Source organism: Rutidosis leptorrhynchoides, chromosome 7 (assembly GCF_046630445.1).
Source record: "Rutidosis leptorrhynchoides isolate AG116_Rl617_1_P2 chromosome 7, CSIRO_AGI_Rlap_v1, whole genome shotgun sequence".
In the NCBI taxonomy this organism is placed as follows: domain Eukaryota; kingdom Viridiplantae; phylum Streptophyta; class Magnoliopsida; order Asterales; family Asteraceae; genus Rutidosis; species Rutidosis leptorrhynchoides.
Genome location: NC_092339.1, coordinates 23,265,386 through 23,287,479, shown reverse-complemented (window position 1 = coordinate 23,287,479; position 22,094 = coordinate 23,265,386). Strand labels below are relative to the sequence as shown.

Below are 22,094 nucleotides of genomic sequence, written 5' to 3'. Positions count from 1 at the left end.
TATAATATGAATTGCATTTTTGTAACAAACGATCTCTGCTTTCACTTCTTTCAACCAGTCCATACCGATTATCACATCAAAACTCCCTAACTCTACTGGTATCAAATCAATCTTAAATGTTTCACTAACCAGTTTAATTTCTCGATTCCGACATATATTATCTGCTGAAATTAATTTACCATTTGCTAATTCGAGTAAAAATTTACTATCCAAAGGCGTCAATGGACAACTTAATTTAGCACAAAAATCTCTACTCATATAGCTTCTATCCGCACCCGAATCAAATAAAACGTAAGCAGATTTATTGTCAATAAGAAACGTACCCGTAACAAGCTCCGGGTCTTCCTGTGCCTCTGCTGCATTAATATTGAAAACTCTTCCGCGGCCTTGTCCATTCGTGTTCTCCTGGTTCGGGCAATTTCTAATAATGTGGCTCGGTTTTCCACATTTATAACAAACTACATTGGCGTAACTTGCTCCGACACTACTTGCTCCGCCATTACTCATTCCGACACCATTTGTTCCTTTCGTTCTATTAACCCCTGGTCCGTAAACCTCACACTTTGCCGCGCTATGACCATTTCTTTTACACTTGTTGCAAAATTTGGTGCAGAACCCCGAGTGATACTTTTCACACCTTTGGCATAGCTGCTTCTGATTGTTGTTGTTGTTGCGGTTATTATTGTTGTTGGGATGATTGTTGTAGATGCGATTGATGTTGCGATTGTTGGGATAATTGTTGCGATTATTGTTGTAATTGCTGTTATTGTTGTATTGGTGATTCTTATCACCGTTTTCCTCCCACTTTCTTTTGACTTGCTTCACATTGGCCTCTTCAGCAGTCTGTTCTTTAATTCTTTCTTCAATCTGGTTCACTAGTTTGTGAGCCATTCTACATGCCTGTTGTATGGAGGCGGGCTCGTGTGAACTTATATCTTCTTGGATTCTTTCCGGTAATCCTTTCACAAATGCGTCGATCTTCTCTTCCTCATCTTCGAACGCTCCCGGACACAATAGGCATAATTCTGTGAATCGTCTTTCGTACGTGGTAATATCAAATCCTTGGGTTCGTAACCCTCTAAGTTCTGTCTTGAGCTTATTGACCTCAGTTCTGGGACGGTACTTCTCGTTCATTAAGTGCTTGAATGCTGACCACGGTAGTGCGTAAGCATCATCTTGTCCCACTTGCTCTAGATAGGTATTCCACCATGTTAACGCAGAACCTGTGAAGGTATGCGTAGCGTACTTCACTTTGTCCTCTTCAGTACACTTACTTATGGCAAACACCGATTCGACCTTCTCGGTCCACCGTTTCAATCCGATCGGTCCTTTAGTTCCATCAAATTCCAAAGGTTTGCAGGCAGTGAATTCTTTGTAGGTGCATCCTACACGATTTCCTGTACTGCTAGATCCAAGGTTATTATTGGTATGTAGCGCAGCCTGTACTGCGGCTATGTTTGAAGCTAGAAAAGTACGAAATTCCTCTTCATTCATATTCACGGTGTGTCGAGTAGTCGGTGCCATTTCCTTCAAAATAGTCAAATGGAACAAGTTAATCATACAGAATATTAAGAGTAGTTAATAGTATTTTGTAGCATAATATGAACTCATTTATAAAAGCTTTTTCTTCATATTAGCATTTTATAAGTTTAAATTCGGGTAGTACCTACCCGTTAAGTTCATACTTAGTAGCTAATATACAATTCAACTACTACAATTCTATATGAAAAACTGATTATAATAATATTTCGCGTTCAAACTTTTACACAATATTTTACAAACTTACAATACCTCTTATTTTACATATAGCATGAAATATAGCACACAATAAATTTGATACAAGATGGTTGTGAAGATAATTCTAGCTAGTACACAAGTCGTTCAGCAAAGGCAATAAAGACACGTAATTCATACGTCCAGAAACAAGTCATGCATTCTGGTTTTACTAGGATTACTTCCTATCCTTGGTCTTGTGGAACATAACCGTTATGGCCGTTGATAAGACAGCGTGTTGTAACGTCGTCAAAGGGACGAGGGTTACGTAATGTCCAACAGTCCCGTAACAATCTAAAAACCTCATTTCTTACCCCAATTACCGACTCCGTCACTTGTGGGAACGTTTTGTTTAATAGTTGTAGCCCGATGTTCTTGTTCTCACTTTGGTGAGAAGCGAACATTACTAATCCGTAAGCATAACATGCTTCTTTATGTTGCATGTTAGCCGCTTTTTCTAAATCACGAAGTCCAATATTCGGATATATTGAGTCAAAATAATTTCTTAACCCATTGCGTAAAATAGCATTTGGGTTCCCCTCAATATATGCGTCAAAGTAAACACATCGTAACTTATTGGTTTCCCAATGTGATATCCCCCATCTTTCAAACGAAAGTCTCTTATAAACCAAGACATTCTTGGAACGTTCTTCGAATGTCTTACAAACTGATCTCGCCTTAAATAGTTGTGCCGAAGAATTCTGACCAACTCTAGACAAGATTTCATCAATCATGTCTCCGGGTAGGTCTCTTAAAATATTGGGTTGTCTATCCATTTTGTGTTTTTATACTGTAAAATAGACAAGAGTTAGATTCATAAAAAAAAATACTTATTAATACAAGCAATTTTTACATATATCATAAAGCATAAGCATACTATATTACATATATTACACCACACGAATACAACTATCTTATTCCGACTCGCTTGTTTCTTCTTCTTCGGTTTTGGTTCGTTTTGTCAAGTTTCTAGGGATATATGATGTTCCCCTAATACGAGCCTTCGTTTTCCACATTGGTTTAGAAAAACCTGGTGGTTTAGAGGTTCCCGGGTCATTGTTACAACTTAAGGACTTCGGGGGTTGACGATACATATAAAGTTCATCGGGGTTGGAATTAGATTTCTCTATTTTTATGCCCTTTCCCTTATTATTTTCTTTTGCCTTTTTAAATTCAGTTGGGGTAATTTCTATAACATCATCGGAATTCTCGTCGGAATCCGATTCATCGGAGAATTGGTAATCCTCCCAATATTTTGCTTCCTTGGCGGAAACACCATTGACCATAATTAACCTTGGTCGGTTGGTTGAGGATTTTCTTTTACTTAACCGTTTTATTATTTCCCCCACCGGTTCTATTTCTTCATCCGGTTCCGATTCTTTTTCCGGTTCCGATTCTTCTTCCGGTTCCGACTCTTCTTCCGGTTCCGACTCTTCTTCCGGTTCCTCTTCGGGAACTTGTGAATCAGTCCACGAATCATTCCAATTTACATTTGACTCTTCATTATTATTAGGTGAGTCAATGGGACTTGTTCTAGAGGTAGACATCTATCACATAATATCAAACGCGTTAAGAGATTAATATATCACATAATATTCACATGTTAAAAATATATAGTTTCCAACAAAATTTGTTAAGCAATCTTTTTTCAAGTAAACACGGTCTAAGTCCAGACTCACTAATGCATCCTAACAAACTCGATAAGACACACTAATGCAAAATTCTGGTTCTCTAAGACCAACGCTCGGATACGAACTGAAATGTCCCGTTCTTATTGATTAAAAACGTTCCATATTAATTGATTTCGTTGCGAGGTTTTGACCTCTATATGAGACGTTTTTCAAAGACTGCATTCATTTTAAAACAAACCATAACCTTTATTTCATAAATAAAGGTTTAAAAAGCTTTACATAGATTATCAAATAATTATAATCTAAAATATCCTGTTTACACACGACCATTACATAATGGTTTACAATACAAATATGTTACATCGAAATCAGTTTCTTGAATGCAGTTTTTACACAATATCATTCAAACATGGACTCCAAATCTTGTCCTTATTTTAGTATGCAACAGCGGAAGCTCTTAGTATTCACTTGAGAATAAACATGCTTTAAACGTCAACAAAAATGTTGGTGAGTTATAGGTTTAACCTATATATATCAAATCGTAACAATAGACCACAAGATTTCATATTTCAATACACATCCCATACATAGAGATAAAAATCATTCATATGGTGAAAACCTGGTAACCGACATTAACAAGATGCATATATAAGAATATCCCCATCATTCCGGGACACCCTTCGGATATGATATAAATTTCGAAGTACTAAAGCATCCGGTACTTTGGATGGGGGTTTTTGGGCCCGATAGATCTATCTTTAGGATTCGCGTCAATTAGGGTGTCTGTTCCCTAATTCTTAGATTACCAGACTTAATAAAAAGGGGCATATTCGATTTCGATAATTCAACCATAGAATGTAGTTTCACGTACTTGTGTCTATTTTGTAAATCATTTATAAAACCTGCATGTATTCTCATCCCAAAAATATTAGATTTTAAAAGTGGGACTATAACTCACTTTCACAGATTTTTACTTCGTCGGGAAGTAAGACTTGGCCACTGGTTGATTCACGAACCTATAACAATATATACATATATATCAAAGTATGTTCAAAATATATTTACAACACTTTTAATATATTTTGATGTTTTAAGTTTATTAAGTCCGCTGTCTCGTTAGTAACCTACAATTAGTTGTCCACAGTTAGATGTACAGAAATAAATCGATAAATATTATCTTGAATCAATCCATGACCCAGTGTATACGTATCTCAGTATTGATCACAACTCAAACTATATATATTTTGGAATCAACCTCAACCCTGTATAGCTAACTCCAACATTCACATATAGAGTGTCTATGGTTGTTCCGAAATATATATAGATGTGTCGACATGATAGGTCGAAACATTGTATACGTGTCTATGGTATCTCAAGATTATATAATATACAATACAAGTTGATTAAGTTATGGTTGGAATAGATTTGTTACCAATTTTCACGTAGCTAAAATGAGAAAAATTATCCAATCTTGTTTTACCCATAACTTCTTCATTTTAAATCCGTTTTGAGTGAATCAAATTGCTATGGTTTCATATTGAACTCTATTTTATGAATCTAAATAGAAAAAGTATAGGTTTATAGTCGGAAAAATAAGTTACAAGTCGTTTTTGTAAAGGTAGTCATTTCAGTCGAAAGAACGACGTCTAGATGACCATTTTAGAAAACATACTTCCACTTTGAGTTTAACCATAATTTTTGGATATAGTTTCATGTTCATAATAAAAATCATTTTCTCAGAATAACAACTTTTAAATCAAAGTTTATCATAGTTTTTAATTAACTAACCCAAAACAGCCCGCGGTGTTACTACGACGGCGTAAATGTTTTACGGTGTTTTTCGTGTTTCCAGGTTTTAAATCATTAAGTTAGCATATCATATAGATATAGAACATGTGTTTAGTTGATTTTAAAAGTCAAGTTAGAAGGATTAACTTTTGTTTGCGAACAAGTTTAGAATTAACTAAACTATGTTCTAGTGATTACAAGTTTAAACCTTCGAATAAGATAGCTTTATATGTATGAATCGAATGATGTTATGAACATCATTACTACCTTAAGTTCCTTGGATAAACCTACTGGAAAAGAGAAAAATAGATCTAGCTTCAATGGATCCTTGGATGGCTCGAAGTTCTTGAGGCAGAATCATGACACGAAAACAAGTTCAAGTAAGATCATCACTTGAAATAAGATTGTTATAGTTATAGAAATTGAACCAAAGTTTGAATATGATTATTACCTTGTATTAGAATGATAACCTACTGTAAGAAATAGAGATTTCTTGAGGTTGGATGATCACCTTACAAGATTGGAAGTGAGCTAGCAAACTTGAAAGTATTCTTGATTTTATGAAACTAGAACTTTTGGAATTTATGAAGAACACTTAGAACTTGAAGATAGAACCTGAGAGAGATCAATTAGATGAAGAAAATTGAAGAATGAAAGTGTTTGTAGGTGTTTTTGGTCGTTGGTGTATGGATTAGATATAAAGGATATGTAATTTTGTTTTCATGTAAATAAGTCATGAATGATTACTCATATTTTTGTAATTTTATGAGATATTTCATGCTAGTTGCCAAATGATGGTTCCCACATGTGTTAGGTGACTCACATGGGCTGCTAAGAGTTGATCATTGGAGTGTATATACCAATAGTACATACATCTAAAAGCTGTGTATTGTACGAGTACGAATACGGGTGCATACGAGTAGAATTGTTGATGAAACTGAACGAGGATGTAATTGTAAGAATTTTTGTTAAGTAGAAGTATTTTGATAAGTGTCTTGAAGTCTTTCAAAAGTGTATGAATACATATTAAAACACTACATGTATATACATTTTAACTGAGTCGTTAAGTCATCGTTAGTCGTTACATGTAAATGTTGTTTTGAAACCTTTAGGTTAACGATCTTGTTAAATGTTGTTAACCCAATGTTTATAATATCAAAAGAGATTTTAAATTATTATATTATCATGATATTATGATGTACGAATATCTCTTAATATGATATATATACATTAAATGTCGTTACAACGATAATCGTTACATATATGTCTCGTTTCAAAATCATTAAGTTAGTAGTCTTGTTTTTACATATGTAGTTCATTGTTAATATACTTAATGATATGTTTACTTATCATAATATCATGTTAACTATATATATAACCATATATATGTCATCATATAGTTTTTACAAGTTTTAACGTTCGTGAATCACCGGTCAACTTGGGTGGTCAATTGTCTATATGAAACCTATTTCAATTAATCAAGTCTTAACAAGTTTGATTGCTTAACATGTTGGAAACATTTAATCATGTAAATATCAATCTCAATTAATATATATAAACATGGAAAAGTTCGGGTCACTACATACATGACCCGAATTCGCCCAAAACACCCAAATTTACTAACAAAGTGGGTTTTTAAGTTCACCATTAACCCTAACACTAACCATTTCCCAAAATTAAATTAGGAAATCAAGATTAGAGCATACCACTATGATCAAAACGTAGCTAGAGGATAGATGAACAACTTTAATGCTTGCACTTAGACCCGCTTCAAGCTTCTTCTTCCTTATTTTGAGCTTTCTCACACTAGGATTCTTACTCTCTCTCTAAAATTGAATTGGATAAGAATTGGTGGTTGGAAATGGAGTAAATGACACTCCAAAAACTGATCCAAGGCCTTAAAGTCGAATCTCTTGTGATTTTACCAATTTGCCCTTTTAAATATCTAATAAAAAGGAAAAGATGAGCTGTCAGCCCGTATTGGCGCGGCGGGCCATATGGCCGCGCGGCGCGCAGATAGGCCAGGCCAGATTCTTCCTTATTTTTATTGTATGCAACGAAAACCCCACAACTTGAATAACTTAATTACACAAAAGTACAAGGAAAATATTCGGGTCTTACATTATTATTAGTATTATTATTACATAAAATATTACGATGAGGTCATGAGCGTGTCACTTTCAAAATGAGTTTTCGAGCGGGATAGAGCTAAGGAAATTATGGGTTATTGCCAAGGAGGTTATGGGTAATGTTCGGGGGTATATTTGTGAATCAAACCTAGTGTTTATCATCTCCGTTACGTCTACGTACTTTTCTGAAATATTGAATCACAATATTGATAAGTAAGCATTTATATTTTATCTTTTATAAATTAATAGTGTATACATGTCTAGTGCTCGAGTATATATATTTATACATGTTTGTATGCTAAATTTCGTCGTTAAACAGTTTATAATGAATCATGAATTAAATATATATTACTGGTAAAAGGTATATGATATACATGTTTTCGGAAAGCTGGCGAAAAATAAATAACTTTTCATTTAGTTTTCGAATAGTTTCGATGAACGGATTAAAAGATATGATCAACTGAATTATGATTGACGTTAATTAAAAATTCCTTTTGAATCTGCAATTAAGATTTAAATAAATGGTTTATGGAATTGATAAAATGGATTTTTAAATATTACTAGCCGAGTAAATGAATTCTTAAATAAGGCATGTCTCGTTTGTTGAACAATCGTCAAAATTGACTATTCTATCATGTTTTTAAAAGCTTCATAAAAACTATAGTCTAATTTTACAAGAATTGGGAAACTATAGGAAATGTTAAAATGGTTCGATTGCTATGATCATTCAACTATTGTATTGAATCAGATTAACTTTTTGAAACAACTTTTGATAACTATTGTATGTCGATCTCGAGCATTAGGATTGTGATACACTATGACCTGACCTAGCTTGATAAATAATTATTGACCAACATATGTTCTCTAGGTTGAGATCTACGGTTATTTAGTATTCCAAGTTTCGGTCACATTTCGGTGAACGACTTTATGTACTGCTAAGGTGAGTTTCATTGCTCCCTTTTTAATTGCTTTTGCAATATATATTTTTGGGCTGAGAATACATGCAATTTATTTTAAACGCAATGGATACAAGTACATACTTAATTCTACACTGAGTTTGAACCGAAAATCCCTTAGCTTTGGTAACTAGTAGCTGCCAGTACATAGGATATGGACTGGTGGGCGCGAATAACAGTATATGGATCCATAGGGCTTGACATCCCCGTCCGAGCTAGAGCGCTAGCCTTTTAACGGACGTGTGTTATTTGAGTTTAGGACACGTTGGTTTACGTGTATTAAAACGAATGGGGTATTTATCATTATAACGTTAAAGCTTAGTTACCAGGGTGCTCTGTTACGTAGAATCTATTGACAAACTTTTGATAAACGTTTCTGGATGAAACAACTGAAATCTTGTGATCCACTCTAAAACTATGAACTCACCAACCTTTGTGTTGACACTTGTTAGCATGTTTATTCTCAGGTTCCCTAGAAGTATTCCGCTGTTTGCTTATATGTTATACAAGCTATGTGCATGGAGTCTTACATGGCATATTTTTCGAGGAAACGTTGCATTCACCAAATCATCACCATGTATCATATTTTGACTGCATTGTCAACGAAAGTACTATTGTAAACTATTATTACGGTGATTGTCTATATGTAGAAATCATCAGATGTCGAAAACCTTTGATTTAAATATACATTTATGGTGTGCCTTTTCAAAAGAATGCAATGTTTACAAAACGTATCATATAGAGGTCAAATACCTCGCAATGAAATCGATGAATGACGTATTGTCCATATGGATTTGGAGCGATCGTCACAGGACGAGCGGATGAATAAGATCCAGAATTTGAGATAGTATATTATCGTGACGAGATACTCTGTAAATGAGAGAGAAAATGGTGTCTCGAACAGGTTCGCCGGTAAGTGCTTCAGGTTCTTCGCCAAGAGGGCAATGTAGTGGATGGAAGGGATCGCCTTCTTCTTGTCTCCAATAATTAAGTAGGCTACGAACCCATCCCCAATTCATCCAGAATAGATGATGGCTAATTGGTTGATCCATTCCGGTTACACTGCCTTCGGAATTCAGGTGAATATCCATATCGTAATAGCTGTCAGAGTTTAAGGAATTTGAACTAGATACGGGATCCATTTTGTATAATTAGGGAGATGATTTTTGATATGAATTATATTATAGAATTTAGTTTGGTATTCTTCAATACATAATTTACATATGTATATATAATACCAAATTCCATAAATCACGGAGAAATTTTCGGAAGATGTCAGGAAAAGTTTACAGTGACAGATACGCTAAGATATGAATTTTGTCTATACACTATTCATGCAATCAATGCACTAAAATGTGTCTAGACTAGGAATGATAAGCAGGTAATTTCTGATAAGAAATGATAAGCAAAACTTTTGACATGTAGACACGGTCGAAGTCCAGACTTACTAATGCATCCTAACAACTATCAGTTAGACACACTCATGCAAGACCTGGTTCGCTAGGACCAACGCTCTGATACCAACTGTGACGATCGCTCTAAATCCATATGGACGAACACGTCATTCATCGGTTTCATTGCGAGGTATTTGACCTCTATATGATACGTTTTGTAAATATTGCATTCTTTGAAAAAGGCACACCATAAATGAATATTTAAATCAAAGGTTTTCGAAATCTGATGATTTCTACATATAGACAATCACCGTAATATAATAGTTTACAATAGTACTTCCGTTGACAATGCAGTCAATATAAGATACATGGTGATGATTTGGTGAATGCAACGTTTCCTTGAAAAATATGCCATGTAAGACTCCATGCACATAGCTTGTCTAACATATAAGCAAACAGCGGAAGACTTCTAGGGAACCTGAGAATAAACATGCTAACAAGTGTCAACACAAAGGTTAGTGAGTTCATAGTTTTAGTGTTTCGCATAATCTGTATATAAAGGTGGATCACAAGATTTCAGTTGTTTCATCCAGAAACGTTTATCAAAATATTCTACAAGATTGAGCACCCTGGTAACTAAACTTTAATGTTATAATAAGTACCCCTGTTTTTAACATACATGCAACCAACATGTACTAAACTCAAATAGCATACGTCTGTTTTATAGTTCAGGCTAGGGTTTCTATACCTGGAGCAGACGAGGATGTCAAGCCCTATGGATCCATATATAACTACTCGCGCCCACCAGTTCTTATAACCGGCAGTTACTAGTTACCAAAGCTAAGGGATTTTCGGTTCAAACTCGGTGTAGAATTTAGTATGTACTTGTATTCATTGCGTTTAAAATAAAGTGCATGTATTCTCAGCCTAAAAATATAGATTGCAAAAGCAATTAAAAAGGGAGCAAATGAAACTCACCTTAGCAGCATATAAAGTCGTTCACCAAAATGTGATCGAAACTCGGATTACCAAATAACCGTAGATCTCAACCTAGAGAACATATGTTGGTCAATAAATGTTTATCAAGCTAGGTCAGGTCATAGTGTATCACAATCCTAATGCTCGAGATCGACATACAAAAGTTATCCAAAGTCGTTTCAAAAAGTCAATTTTGACAATAGTTCAACAAAACGAGACGTACCTTATATAAGGATTCATTTACTCGGTTGGTAATATTCAAAAAATCCAATTTAACAATCTTACAAATAAGTTGTTTAAATATTAATTGCAGATTCAAAAGCAATTACAATTAACGTCAATTATAATTCAGTTGATCATATCTGTTAATCCGTTCATCGAAACTATTCGATATCTAAATGAAAAGTTATTGATTTTTCGCCAGCTTTCCAAAAACATGTATATCATATACCTTTTACCAGTAATATATGTATTTAATTTGTGATCTATTATAAACTGTTTAACGACGAAATTTAGCATACACGTATGTATAAATATATATACTCGAGCACTAGACATGGATACACAATTAATATAAAAAAGATAAAATATGAGTGCTTACGTATCAATATTGAGATTCAATATTGTAGGAAAGTACGTAGACGTAACGGAGATGATAAACACTAGGTTTGATTCATAAATATACCCTCGAACATTACCCATAATTTCCTTAGCTCTATCCCGCTTGAAAACCTATTTTGAAAGTGACACGCTCAAGACCTCGTCGTAGTATTTTATGTATAATATTAATTTAATACTACTAATAATAATAAGATTAATAATAATAATAATAATAATAATAATAATAATAATAATAATAATAATAATAATAATAATAATAATAATAATAATAATAATAATAATAATAATAATAATAATAATATAAATAAAATAAATAAATACTTACGGAGTAATTGAATCAAAACAGAATCAGAAATTATCGAGTTTTTATAGGTGTGGCCTGTTCCCAGACCCCATGCGATCGCATGGTTCTGAAGGTCATTGGCCATGCGATCGCATGGCCCATTTTTCCAGCTCACATAATTTTGGCAACTAGCTCGTCGACATATTTTTATAATATATATAATATATAATTTAAATTAATTAATTATATATTACATTTTATTCCCGTGCATAGTTGATTTGTAATTTTTGTTCCGATAAGTCGTACGTCGTCACTCGACTTATGTCCCGGTTTCGGTTTTTCGAATGTCCCTTCGTACGCTGAGAAAATTCGCTCTTTACGTTTCGCGACACGTACCTTTGTCAATAATTAGACTTAAATTATCCATAAACTATACCACTCGAGATATAACTTATACATTTGAGTGTTTTGGTCATTTGCAAAGTTACTGTAGTAAAGTTTTTTTACTGTAGCAAATAGTGATTTTTGAAAACACTGTAGCTTTTCGAGTATTGTAGCAATTCGAAAATACTGTAGCAAATTAGTGTTTTACTGGTTCATCTTAAACGTTTTAGTTAACTTATCTAAATATTAATCGAATCAATAATCGAATGTTAATATCGTTTACTAAATAACTTGAAATCATATATATATATATATATATATATATATATATATATATATATATATATATATATATATATATATATATATATATATATATATATATATATATATATATATATATATATATATATATATATATATATATATATATATGCACATTAAGTTATATATATATATATATTGTTCGTGAATCGTCGAGAACAGTCAAAGAATAATTGAATAGTTCAAAATTTTGAGATTCAACTTCATAGACTTTGCTTTTCTTGTCGGAAATGTTAAAGATTAAGTTTAAATTTGGTCAGAAATTTCCAGGTCATCACAAAAACTTACATCAGACAAGTTACCTTTTTGACAGTCACAACTAATACAGACTTTAAGTAAAACTAACATGACAAGATTAAGTGTTAACTTACATCATATAAGAATCATGAAATTAACCCTTCAGTTACCAATTTTGTTTATATTTGTAACTGTATATATACGCAGACTTATAAACATGCAGAAAATAGGCATACAGCATACCTTGCCACTTCTAATATTGTTACTCTAATAGTCTCTAATCTATGCAGGAAATTGGCTGCTAAGCTAATATTTTCAGCTTATCAGGTTTAGAAACACGAAACGCTCAAAAGCTAGTGCGAATTTTTTTAAAGAATATTTGAGCTTAATTAATCGCATAAGCTATTTTTCATAAGACTTTTCATATCAGCTATATATTATAGATGATCTTTTTTTTTTTTTTTTTTTTTTTTTTTTTTTTTTGAACGACGAATATAGCTGATCTTATTGTGTTTTAAGAACATTTTACATGCCAAGCTATAAACGTAAGGTAACCCAGACATCCCCCTAATCAGCATGTATACATATATACTCATGCAAGCTAACATCTCAAAGTAACCAACCAAATAGAAATCCCTAAAATCTGACGCAATGAGTATATAATGCGGGTCATTTGGATCACCATAGGGCAAAGCAATCTCAACAATGCTCAATCTATGAGCTATGGGTCGAGGCCTCAGCTACCATCAACATAAGAAACCGAATGTATTACTAGACCCTCCCCTTGGGGTGAAACCAATACGAAAGTTCCACTGTCAGCCAGAATATACATATAACATGTCGATTTAACAAAAATAACAAGACAGGGAAAAGTAATTACCTTTTTCCACTCAGCATACAGCCCTTAAACACAAATGCTTGGTCCATCGGGCTTAATAACTAGTTGGGGCTGTAGATCAGTTTGATCAACACCAGCCTTTCGTATGACCAAGGGGTTTAGTTTCTCAAAGGATCGGCAGGTCGCAAGGGAACAAGTTTGCGGTCCTCAAAATCAATTACTACCTTTGCCTCAGAGTCAGAGTAAAAAAAAAAGGTATGAAAGGCATCTTGTTTGTGCCTTTCTACGCTAATTCAGAGCACAATTCAAGTCGAAACATTACATTAACTAGAAGGATGCAATGTACATAGTATAAAACTACTGTAATAAATTCACCAGCTATCAATAACACAATCACTTTAATTCTTTATTTCTACAAACAATTAAATAAACCTACTATACAATATTTAACCACTCAGATGCAATCATGCCATCACCCAACAGATGCTACTTTAACATTCAATAACACTACGGACTATAAGTTTAGTTAATTCTACAAACGAATGAACCATTCAAAACATCACAATCCTATACTAAAACAGAATCAACTATATGAAACAATAACAAAAACATCACAATTTTAGGTGTAAACACATAGTTAAATCATTTTTTAAGAGGATTTTGTTAGTATAATTCTGCTATAATGAGTGCTTGAGACGAGTTTTTTTAAATGAAAAAATAAAAATAAAAAACAAGTGCGAAATCATAGTCACAGACTAGGTTTAAAAAAAAAAAAAAAAAAAAAAAAAAAAAAAAAAAAAAAAAAAATTTAAAGGATAACCTGGGAAGTAACAATACAATTAGTGGAAGGATTGATTAACAATGATTTTGTTGGTAACCTTTGACTATGTACATACCAGTACAGGGGAAGCAGTACATGAGGGCTGCTGATTTTAGTCCCAACTAGTTGTGGAGCCCTCGCTTCGCGCCGGTGGCTCCGTTTTTGAATGCGAGTTAAAAAAAAAAGTCTTGATCTATTTTATAAAAAAGAATTTTTTTCGACATCTAACATTGAAGGGTTGTTCCTTTTGTGAAAGTTGCTTCTTTTAGCGTTAAAGTTAGTTGATCTATTTTGTAAAAAAGAACGTTTTTTGACATCTTTTGGTAGCATTGAAGGGTTGTTCCTTTTAAGAAAGTTGCTTCTTTTATCGTTGGAGGAAAAAAAAAATGTAGCACAGTAGTGGCCTATGTGGGTCCTACTGTTTGAGCGCAGTGTACAAGTCGGTAAAGCGTGGTGGGTGTTATTATTCAGTATTTTTGGTGTTAGTGATGGGATAAATAATAATTTAGAATATAGGTATAAAGTGGGGGGTTCGATTTGTATTTTAATAGAAGTTAGAGGGTTAGGTATAAAGTTGAGGTTCGATTTGTATTTTAATGAAAGTTAGGGGTTATGTTTGTGAAAAGTGAAAAACTAAATAGTACTATTCACAAAAAAAAAAAATACAAATTTTGTCTATTAGTTATATTGTTAATCAATATTTGGTTTAATTAATAATTATTTATATTTAATATTTAATTACTCCGTGTATAACTAGTTGATTACACGCAAAATCCGATTTTAGGTAACAAAGTTAAAGTAACAGTCGTAAGACCCATCTTCATCATAATAACACCTATGAGGCATTAGGCAAGTAGTACCATCGAAAACAGTACAATCATAAAATGTGTAGAAATAATAATTTGTGTATGAAAGAAACTATTGTAATTTGTAAATAACGGTAATTTGTATTAAACATCATTAAGTTCAGAATAGGGGTATGATGTATTTGTTGGCATCCGTCAATGAAAATACGTTGATATAATTGTTAATTTTTTCCGCAGAGATTCTCAAAGATTAGTTAACGTCAATAATGTTGTTGATGTTTGTTTTTGGATTAGTATATCTCGAATTGCCTTTATAAGCATTCACATCAGAAGAAAAATACATTACATTTTTATGTACATGTCAATCTAATTGCGGGTATTATAATTTGAGTTGGTATTCTTGATTTTACCCAGTCTATTGTCCATAAAATTCTGAAAGGAAATGCAGTTAAAGTTGAAAAAAATGCAGTCCAAGTCCCATATTGTGACAATGAAATAAATTTATTACTCCGTAGTACATAGAATGTATGATATTGTTAACAAAATTGGTGACAAAACCGTTCGATATTTCTTTCTTAAACGTATGAAGATCCCCCCATATTGTGATAATGAAATAAATTTATTAGTACATAAAATGTATGATATTGTTAACAAAATTGTTGACAAACGGTTCGACCACGCCTATTTCTTTCTTAAACGCATAAAGATCATCTGGATGGCTACTACTTAGATAATGTAGAACTTCTGTAAGTATGATTTTTAATAGTAGGCCGATGAAAAGGAGTTTAATTTTGGATAGCATATCTGCATATGAATTCATTCCTTTTTTAGATTAGAGATAGAGGTAAGAAAAGCTTATGTTAGAATTCGAAGATGAATTCTTCATTGCATTAAGATCCTCTCATGTTGAAGTCCGTGTGAGTTCTAACATGAGAGCCATGTTTACTCACAAATATTACAGCTCACTTTCCACCTGAAACTGTAGAACCCAAAAAAAAATAAGCACCTATAAAAGGAGCCTAGAGTTTAACATAGTGATCTTTGTTTTCATAAGCTAACAATCAAGTCAACTGTTAAAAGCAGAAAAGCCATAATAGAGCACAACTAAAGGTATTTAAAGCAAAACTTTGATCAAATTTAAGTTCAAATCCACCACAACAAAGTACTCCGACAAAACAACTAACAGCGATAATCATAAATCCGATTTCAAATCAAAAACAAACCTAAGCAGTAAGCAAAACAGCACCACCGGCCTCTTTGATCTTCTTCTCAGCAGTCTTGGAAATCAACTTCGCCTTAACAACCATCGGGTGCGTTACAGGCACAGCTCCCTTACCCAAAACCTTAAAGTAACCAAACTGGGTCACATCAACAACGGGAACCTTATCACCAGAAGCCTTATCCTTAACATCTTGCGGCACCATTGACCATAGCTTATCAACATTAACAATTGGGCAGTGGAACTTGTTTCTCAGCCTGTGAAAGTACCTCATACCAACCTTACCAAAGTAACCAGGATGGTACTTGTCGAATAAGATCCTGTGGTGATGCATACCACCAGCGTTACCACGTCCTCCTGGATGTTTACGGTGCTTTCCGATACGACCGTGACCTGCACTGACGTGACCCCGCTTCTTCCTATTCTTCCTCAATCTTGTCGTCATTTTTTTTTCCCTATTTCAAAACACATACTTCAATTAAGGCAAACATGTACAAACAAATAAATATGCATACACAGATAATGTATTAAAATCAGCCTATTGAAAATGCTTAATAGGTTATTGCATCATGTAGCTGCTACAATAAAAACACTTATAACATGTTTCAGGTTTTAACAGAGTAATTAGAAATTAGCTAAAAAAAAAAGCTCCATATCTGTGTTTTCAAATGATTAAAGTATAAGAAAACACACCCCTATATACATTCATATGCAGATGCACAGCCAAATAACGATTTTCACACACAAATACATATACAAATAGCAGTAATTGATACTTATAGAGAAATAATGACAATATACAGTGTGTAGTGTAGATCGGAAATTGAAGATTAAGCTTCGATATACAAGTAGCGGCGGTCGAGGTACATACCTTACAAATAGATTCCGGTGAACGTCGGCGGCTGAAACCTGCAATATACAGTGGAGCACTAGAAATGAAACCCTAGCGTGATTTTATAGAGTGCCTTAATAATAGTTTCGATTATTATATGGGCTAGATGGTGTGGGCTAAATTGATGATATTATTGGGCCTAATGTTTATTAAGCCTAATTTTACTAGTTCACGAGATCTGCTAAATTTAGACGAGTACAAGTTTGTACTTTCAACTTACAGGCAAGGTTCGTGATTGATATATGGAAAAGTTTTGGGGATTTTGGTTTAGTTTTGAAATTAATATTTGTGAATTGATGCTCTCTTCATACGTGAGGTATTGTGGAAGGGATTTTAATCAATTTGTCTTTTTTCTAACAAACTATATTAAATAAATATTAATATTAAAATATTAGTTTGTTCATTATTTATTTTTTTACAAAAATGCAAATCGCAAGAACCAACTCGTTAAATTGCAAATGGGCTCTTGCGACTTGTGTCTTTAGTTGCGAGTCCAAATACGGCGTTCGCCTTGATCGTGTGTAGGGATGGCGCCCGCGGGTAACGGGCACGAGTTCTATATACCCGCGACCTGCCCGTCGGGTTTCTTTTTTGCACGTTGAGACCCGTTACCCGCCCACGGGTAAAAACTTTTCGCCCATGTCCGTGACCCGCGGATACCCGTGACCCGCGGGTAACCCGCGGGTATTAATAATATACAACTTTTTATTAGAAAATTCAAATAATTTTATTAATTATGAAACCATATGTACAAGCTATATGTATAATGACGTGAAATTTTAAGTTTTTTACTTGTATATAATATTATATTTTTAATCATTATTCAAATACTAGTATAATAGCTTTTAAATTTAATAATTATAAGTATTAATTCGTGGATAAATTAAGAAAAGTCTCATGTATTTACGGGTCGGATTTTACCCGCGACGGGTAGTATAGATCCGAGACCCGCCCGCGATCCGTTAGTGGGTATAAATTTTTACCCGTACCCATGTCCGCGGGTAAGATTTAATAATTTTACCGCCCATCGCGGATCGAGTACCCGCGGGTCACAGGTTTTTTCTTGCCCATTGCCATCCCTAAATTCGTGTGCGAGTCTCTATGGAGCGGAACAAGGCAAGGCAAGGGCATTTTGCAAGTAATAAACAATTTAATCCCTCGGGTAACTAAACTGTTAGTGGTTTTCTTTGTTGTTGTATACACCGTCCATCACTGAAATAATTAAAATATTAATTTATGCGCATTAATATTGGCTCAATCCAATATTGGCTCTTGAACTAGTGATCTAGTAACTCGCAAATCGTAGAGACGACTTGCAATTTGCGAATTGATTTGCGATATGTGTTATGAAGACATTTTTGAATAGGAAAAAAAAAAAAAAAAAAAAAAATTTTTGAACAAATTATTTGAGTATAATTTTTTTCAAGAAATTTCAATTTGGTTTATAACCCATTGTACATATACATTATTCACATATTAATCGAATAATACAAAATATAAGACCATATGAAATTGAATCATGAAATTAAAGACCCAAACAGTGGAATTTGATCCAAATCTACATCAACTGAAATCGTATTTGGTTTTATCTAGCATTTTAGGCATGTTGGTTGCAATCTTCTTACTCTGTTAGAACTAAACATACTTGTGTTCCATTTGTTCGCTTATTAACATGCTATATCTTGAAGAAGAATTTTTTCTCATAAATTCAATTTTGAGACTGATTGGATCAGATGAATTCATGAGCTTTAGCTAATTAATCATATGAAAAGTATAAGTATGATCGGATCAGATGTGACATACCTAGAGACAAATCATCAAAATTCACTATAACTAAAACCATAAATATGTTAAACAGTACTTATAAAAACAAATTGCATACCAAAACAACTACTTGTGTTTTGACATTTGTATATATTGCAATGCACAGTTAAAAAAATCAATCTAATTTTCTGGAAAAACATGCACACTCAAAAAAATTCCGTTCCTTTTGGAAAGGGATGATTTTCGACCCATTTTGACTCGTGGTAGGCATATCAGAAGGTGTAACACCTGCAACGTGCCGTTGTTGACCAACCATAACTTGTTTCCTGTTATAAACGATAGAAACATCACAAAAATCCGGTGCATTCTTCTTAACGAACTCTCCTTTACTCAACCCCTTTCTCAACCTCCTAAATAATAACATATGCAAATTACATTTCTTGTCATTCATCGTAATTATGAACCAAAATCTCAAACAGTGTATGTTGTTACTAATACGTTTGAAAAATACCTTAGTGAAGGTGTCCGTTTGGTTCCAATGACAAGTTTAGTAATGTTAACGACATGGATTAGATCTAGAATAGCCTTGGTTGGTGTATTGCTCTCGATAAGCATTGTTTCAACGGTTATCTGTAAATATAACACTAAGGTTTAGAAATTTTATATGCGAATGTCACGTTTTTATGTGATTATTACGGAGTATATGATAGAACGTACCTTGGCATCTGCGCAAAGGCGTATGTACTTTTGTAAAAGACTTCTTCGTTTGTTATTCTCTTCGTTTATGTAGATTTGAACTTGCTCTTTGCTTAATTGGCTTCTCGAAAGCTTTCCAACTTTGTATATAACAACAAAAACAGGTATGCCAGGTACAACAACGAATTGCATTAAAGTTTAGCTATACGATAAACTTTAGTATAATTATGGTAAGACGTCCTAACGTCACACTACATGTTCAAACAGCACTAATCTTTTTTAACAGGGTATAACATCATAAATTTAACCAAACAGCACTAATCTTTACAGACGTCCGCAGATCTTCAGACAAAAACATCTTAAAAAACAAACAACATCATATTTTACTGTTTTTTACTCATTTTTAGCAGTTGAATCAACTTACATACATGTAAACATTCCAAAACCAATTTTGAAGTCAAATGCCCAAAAGTAATAACTAACGTATAATCTATAATCTTAACTAAATTCATAACATGTCAAATGTTCAAAATATTATTAAAACTACTATACACTAACAAAATAACATCATTAACCTAATCAACTTTATATTTGTAATTTCTAAAACTCGAAAAATTAACCAAAAATATATTCATAATTTCATATCAATCAACTAAATGCTAATAGCAAAAAAAGATTCATTCAATACCCGGAGTTGGTATATGAGTAACTGGAGGGAAAACATGAACGAGATATACACGAGCACCGGGAACAACAAGATGATCAACAGCCCATTTCACGACATCTAGATCGTTTTTCCCAACCGCAACAAATACATCAACCGGTTCACTACTTACACTGCGGTTTTCATGATCATCAACCTCCACAATTTCAGGAGACATAATTTGTCGCCCTTCGATCTGTTCCATTATCTCATGATGATCATTATGCTGTGACATAACAATAATATAAAAAAAAGTAAGATAACAAAAGTGAGGGTTGATGAAAACAGAGGTATATGTGATCTAGTGGGTGGCTTCTTGTGTAGTATCATATCTGTCTCGTTGCTTTCAAAGCCTTCTTTTTTTGGTATTATGATTAATTTATTTATTTAGTCTTACTTCTGACCTGATTTTTTATATATTTTTATTAGATACGCACACGTATGTATACACAACAACATTTATACATGGTATTTTTAATACAATAAATAGCAATTAACAACATAAATTTGTAATTATGTTATACATAAACGTACCTAATAAAATGCTGCAACATTTCCGTAATGTTGTATTTTGATAAATTTGTACACTTAATTTCCTTCTTTCTTTATGAAGTTTAACCCACGAGTTAACCTTATGTCAAAGTCGAGAGTGTTAGTGGTGGTAGATGTTGAAAAATAGTTTTCATTCTGACTAATGAAGTCTACATATATTTAAAATCAGATTTACTCCGTAACTTTTACATTTCTAATTTTTCATTGCTACGGTGCTACCAATCACATTTCTAATTTAAATATAGACATAGAAGTCTAAACTTATAAACTCCATCCGTTCCAATTTAATTTCCATGTATTTCTTATCTAGAACGTTGCAAATTAATTGTATATATTCCAAATTAATTGTGCTCTTAAATAAAAAATAAGCGTAAGTACATAAAATTATTTTATACCCTTAATGTATATATGCCATAAAGATAGGTATATAGTAAAAGATAAACTCTAAATATCTAAATAAACAAAAAAGTATAGTTTAAAAATGATGTCTTAAACTTTGTATTTTTTGTCCGTAAACAATTAAATACGGATAGAGTCCATTTTTCCGTTCCATTCAATCATTTACCATAAGAAAATAAATGAATAAGTTTTTCCCTCAGATTACACATGGTGAAGGGGAATTTTTAACTCGGATGAACACAACTTCTCCGGTTATCCCGTGAACATTTTTTAGCACTTTTATATTGCCACCTCAATATATATTTCTTGTAAGATTTAAAATTCGAAATCCCTTGTGACCATAAAGATTTCAACCACTGGTATAACTTAACTTGATTCGATCATTATCATAAATATATGCATATATTTCTAACAAAATCTATCCACCCCTAGCTTCCTCGATCTCTTGTGGTGCAGTCTCTTCTGATTGATTCCGAATACCCTAGAAGAACTTGACATTCACATTATACTAATGTATGTATTAGTTAAAAATCTTTAGTAACGTGGCTTTTGCATTTGAAAGGTGAGCATCTTTTGGATTCCACCCTATTTGTTTCTATCAAATGGGTAGTCAATAATACCCCACTTTTGTTAGGCTTTGTGCACATGCAAGATGTCCAAAGGCAAAATTCCAAAATGATGAGATGAAGCGATACCGTATGGCATGACAATTGAAGTTAAAGCTACTTATTTTACATTTAAATATTTAATCTCTATATATCTTTCAAGTTCGTAATACACTTACCTATAAAATTTCTTACATCAAACAAACCCGGTAAACATGATTTACCATTTAAAAAAAAGTACTGTGAAATGTATAATAACATAAAAGGGTTGAAAGTTCCTTCACGGAATGGAAATACTTGTA

General features: G+C 33.1%; 2 protein-coding genes across 3 annotated transcripts; both read right to left on the bottom strand.

The window, feature by feature from the left end:
• Positions 1-16,048: 16,048 nt before the first annotated feature.
• On the bottom strand, positions 16,049-16,666 carry LOC139857807 (large ribosomal subunit protein uL15x-like). The gene has a single exon (XM_071846647.1). The coding sequence runs from the start codon at positions 16,624-16,626 to the stop codon at positions 16,186-16,188; it is 441 nt and encodes a 146-aa protein (XP_071702748.1). The 5' UTR covers positions 16,627-16,666; the 3' UTR covers positions 16,049-16,185.
• Positions 16,667-18,877: 2,211 nt separating this feature from the next.
• On the bottom strand, positions 18,878-20,901 carry LOC139858309 (U-box domain-containing protein 33-like). 2 transcript variants are annotated; one of them, XM_071847164.1, is made up of 5 exons: positions 20,771-20,901; positions 20,222-20,432; positions 19,555-19,673; positions 19,349-19,467; positions 18,878-19,247 (listed from the first exon to the last, which is right to left on the bottom strand). In XM_071847164.1, the coding sequence occupies exons 2-5, from the start codon at positions 20,412-20,414 to the stop codon at positions 19,013-19,015; spliced, it is 666 nt and encodes a 221-aa protein (XP_071703265.1). In that variant the 5' UTR covers positions 20,415-20,432; positions 20,771-20,901; the 3' UTR covers positions 18,878-19,012. The 2 variants fall into 2 exon arrangements, with proteins under 2 accessions (XP_071703265.1, XP_071703264.1); XM_071847163.1 differs by lacking the exon at positions 20,771-20,901 and having other exon boundaries at positions 20,222-20,582.
• Between the last annotated feature and the right edge of the window lie 1,193 nt (positions 20,902-22,094).

Excerpts from the sequence above, each read along its gene's own strand:
- LOC139857807 (XM_071846647.1), bottom strand. The coding sequence starts at position 16,626 with ATGACGACAAGATTGAGGAAGAATAGGAAGAAGCGGGGTCACGTCAGT.
- LOC139858309 (XM_071847163.1), bottom strand. The coding sequence starts at position 20,471 with ATGTCACAGCATAATGATCATCATGAGATAATGGAACAGATCGAAGGG. Across the intron at positions 19,674-20,221 it reads TACTCATATACCAACTCCGG|TTGGAAAGCTTTCGAGAAGC; the intron begins GTATTGAATGAA and ends TTATATACAAAG. Across the intron at positions 19,248-19,348 it reads AAACGGACACCTTCACTAAG|GAGGTTGAGAAAGGGGTTGA; the intron begins GTATTTTTCAAA and ends GTTATTATTTAG.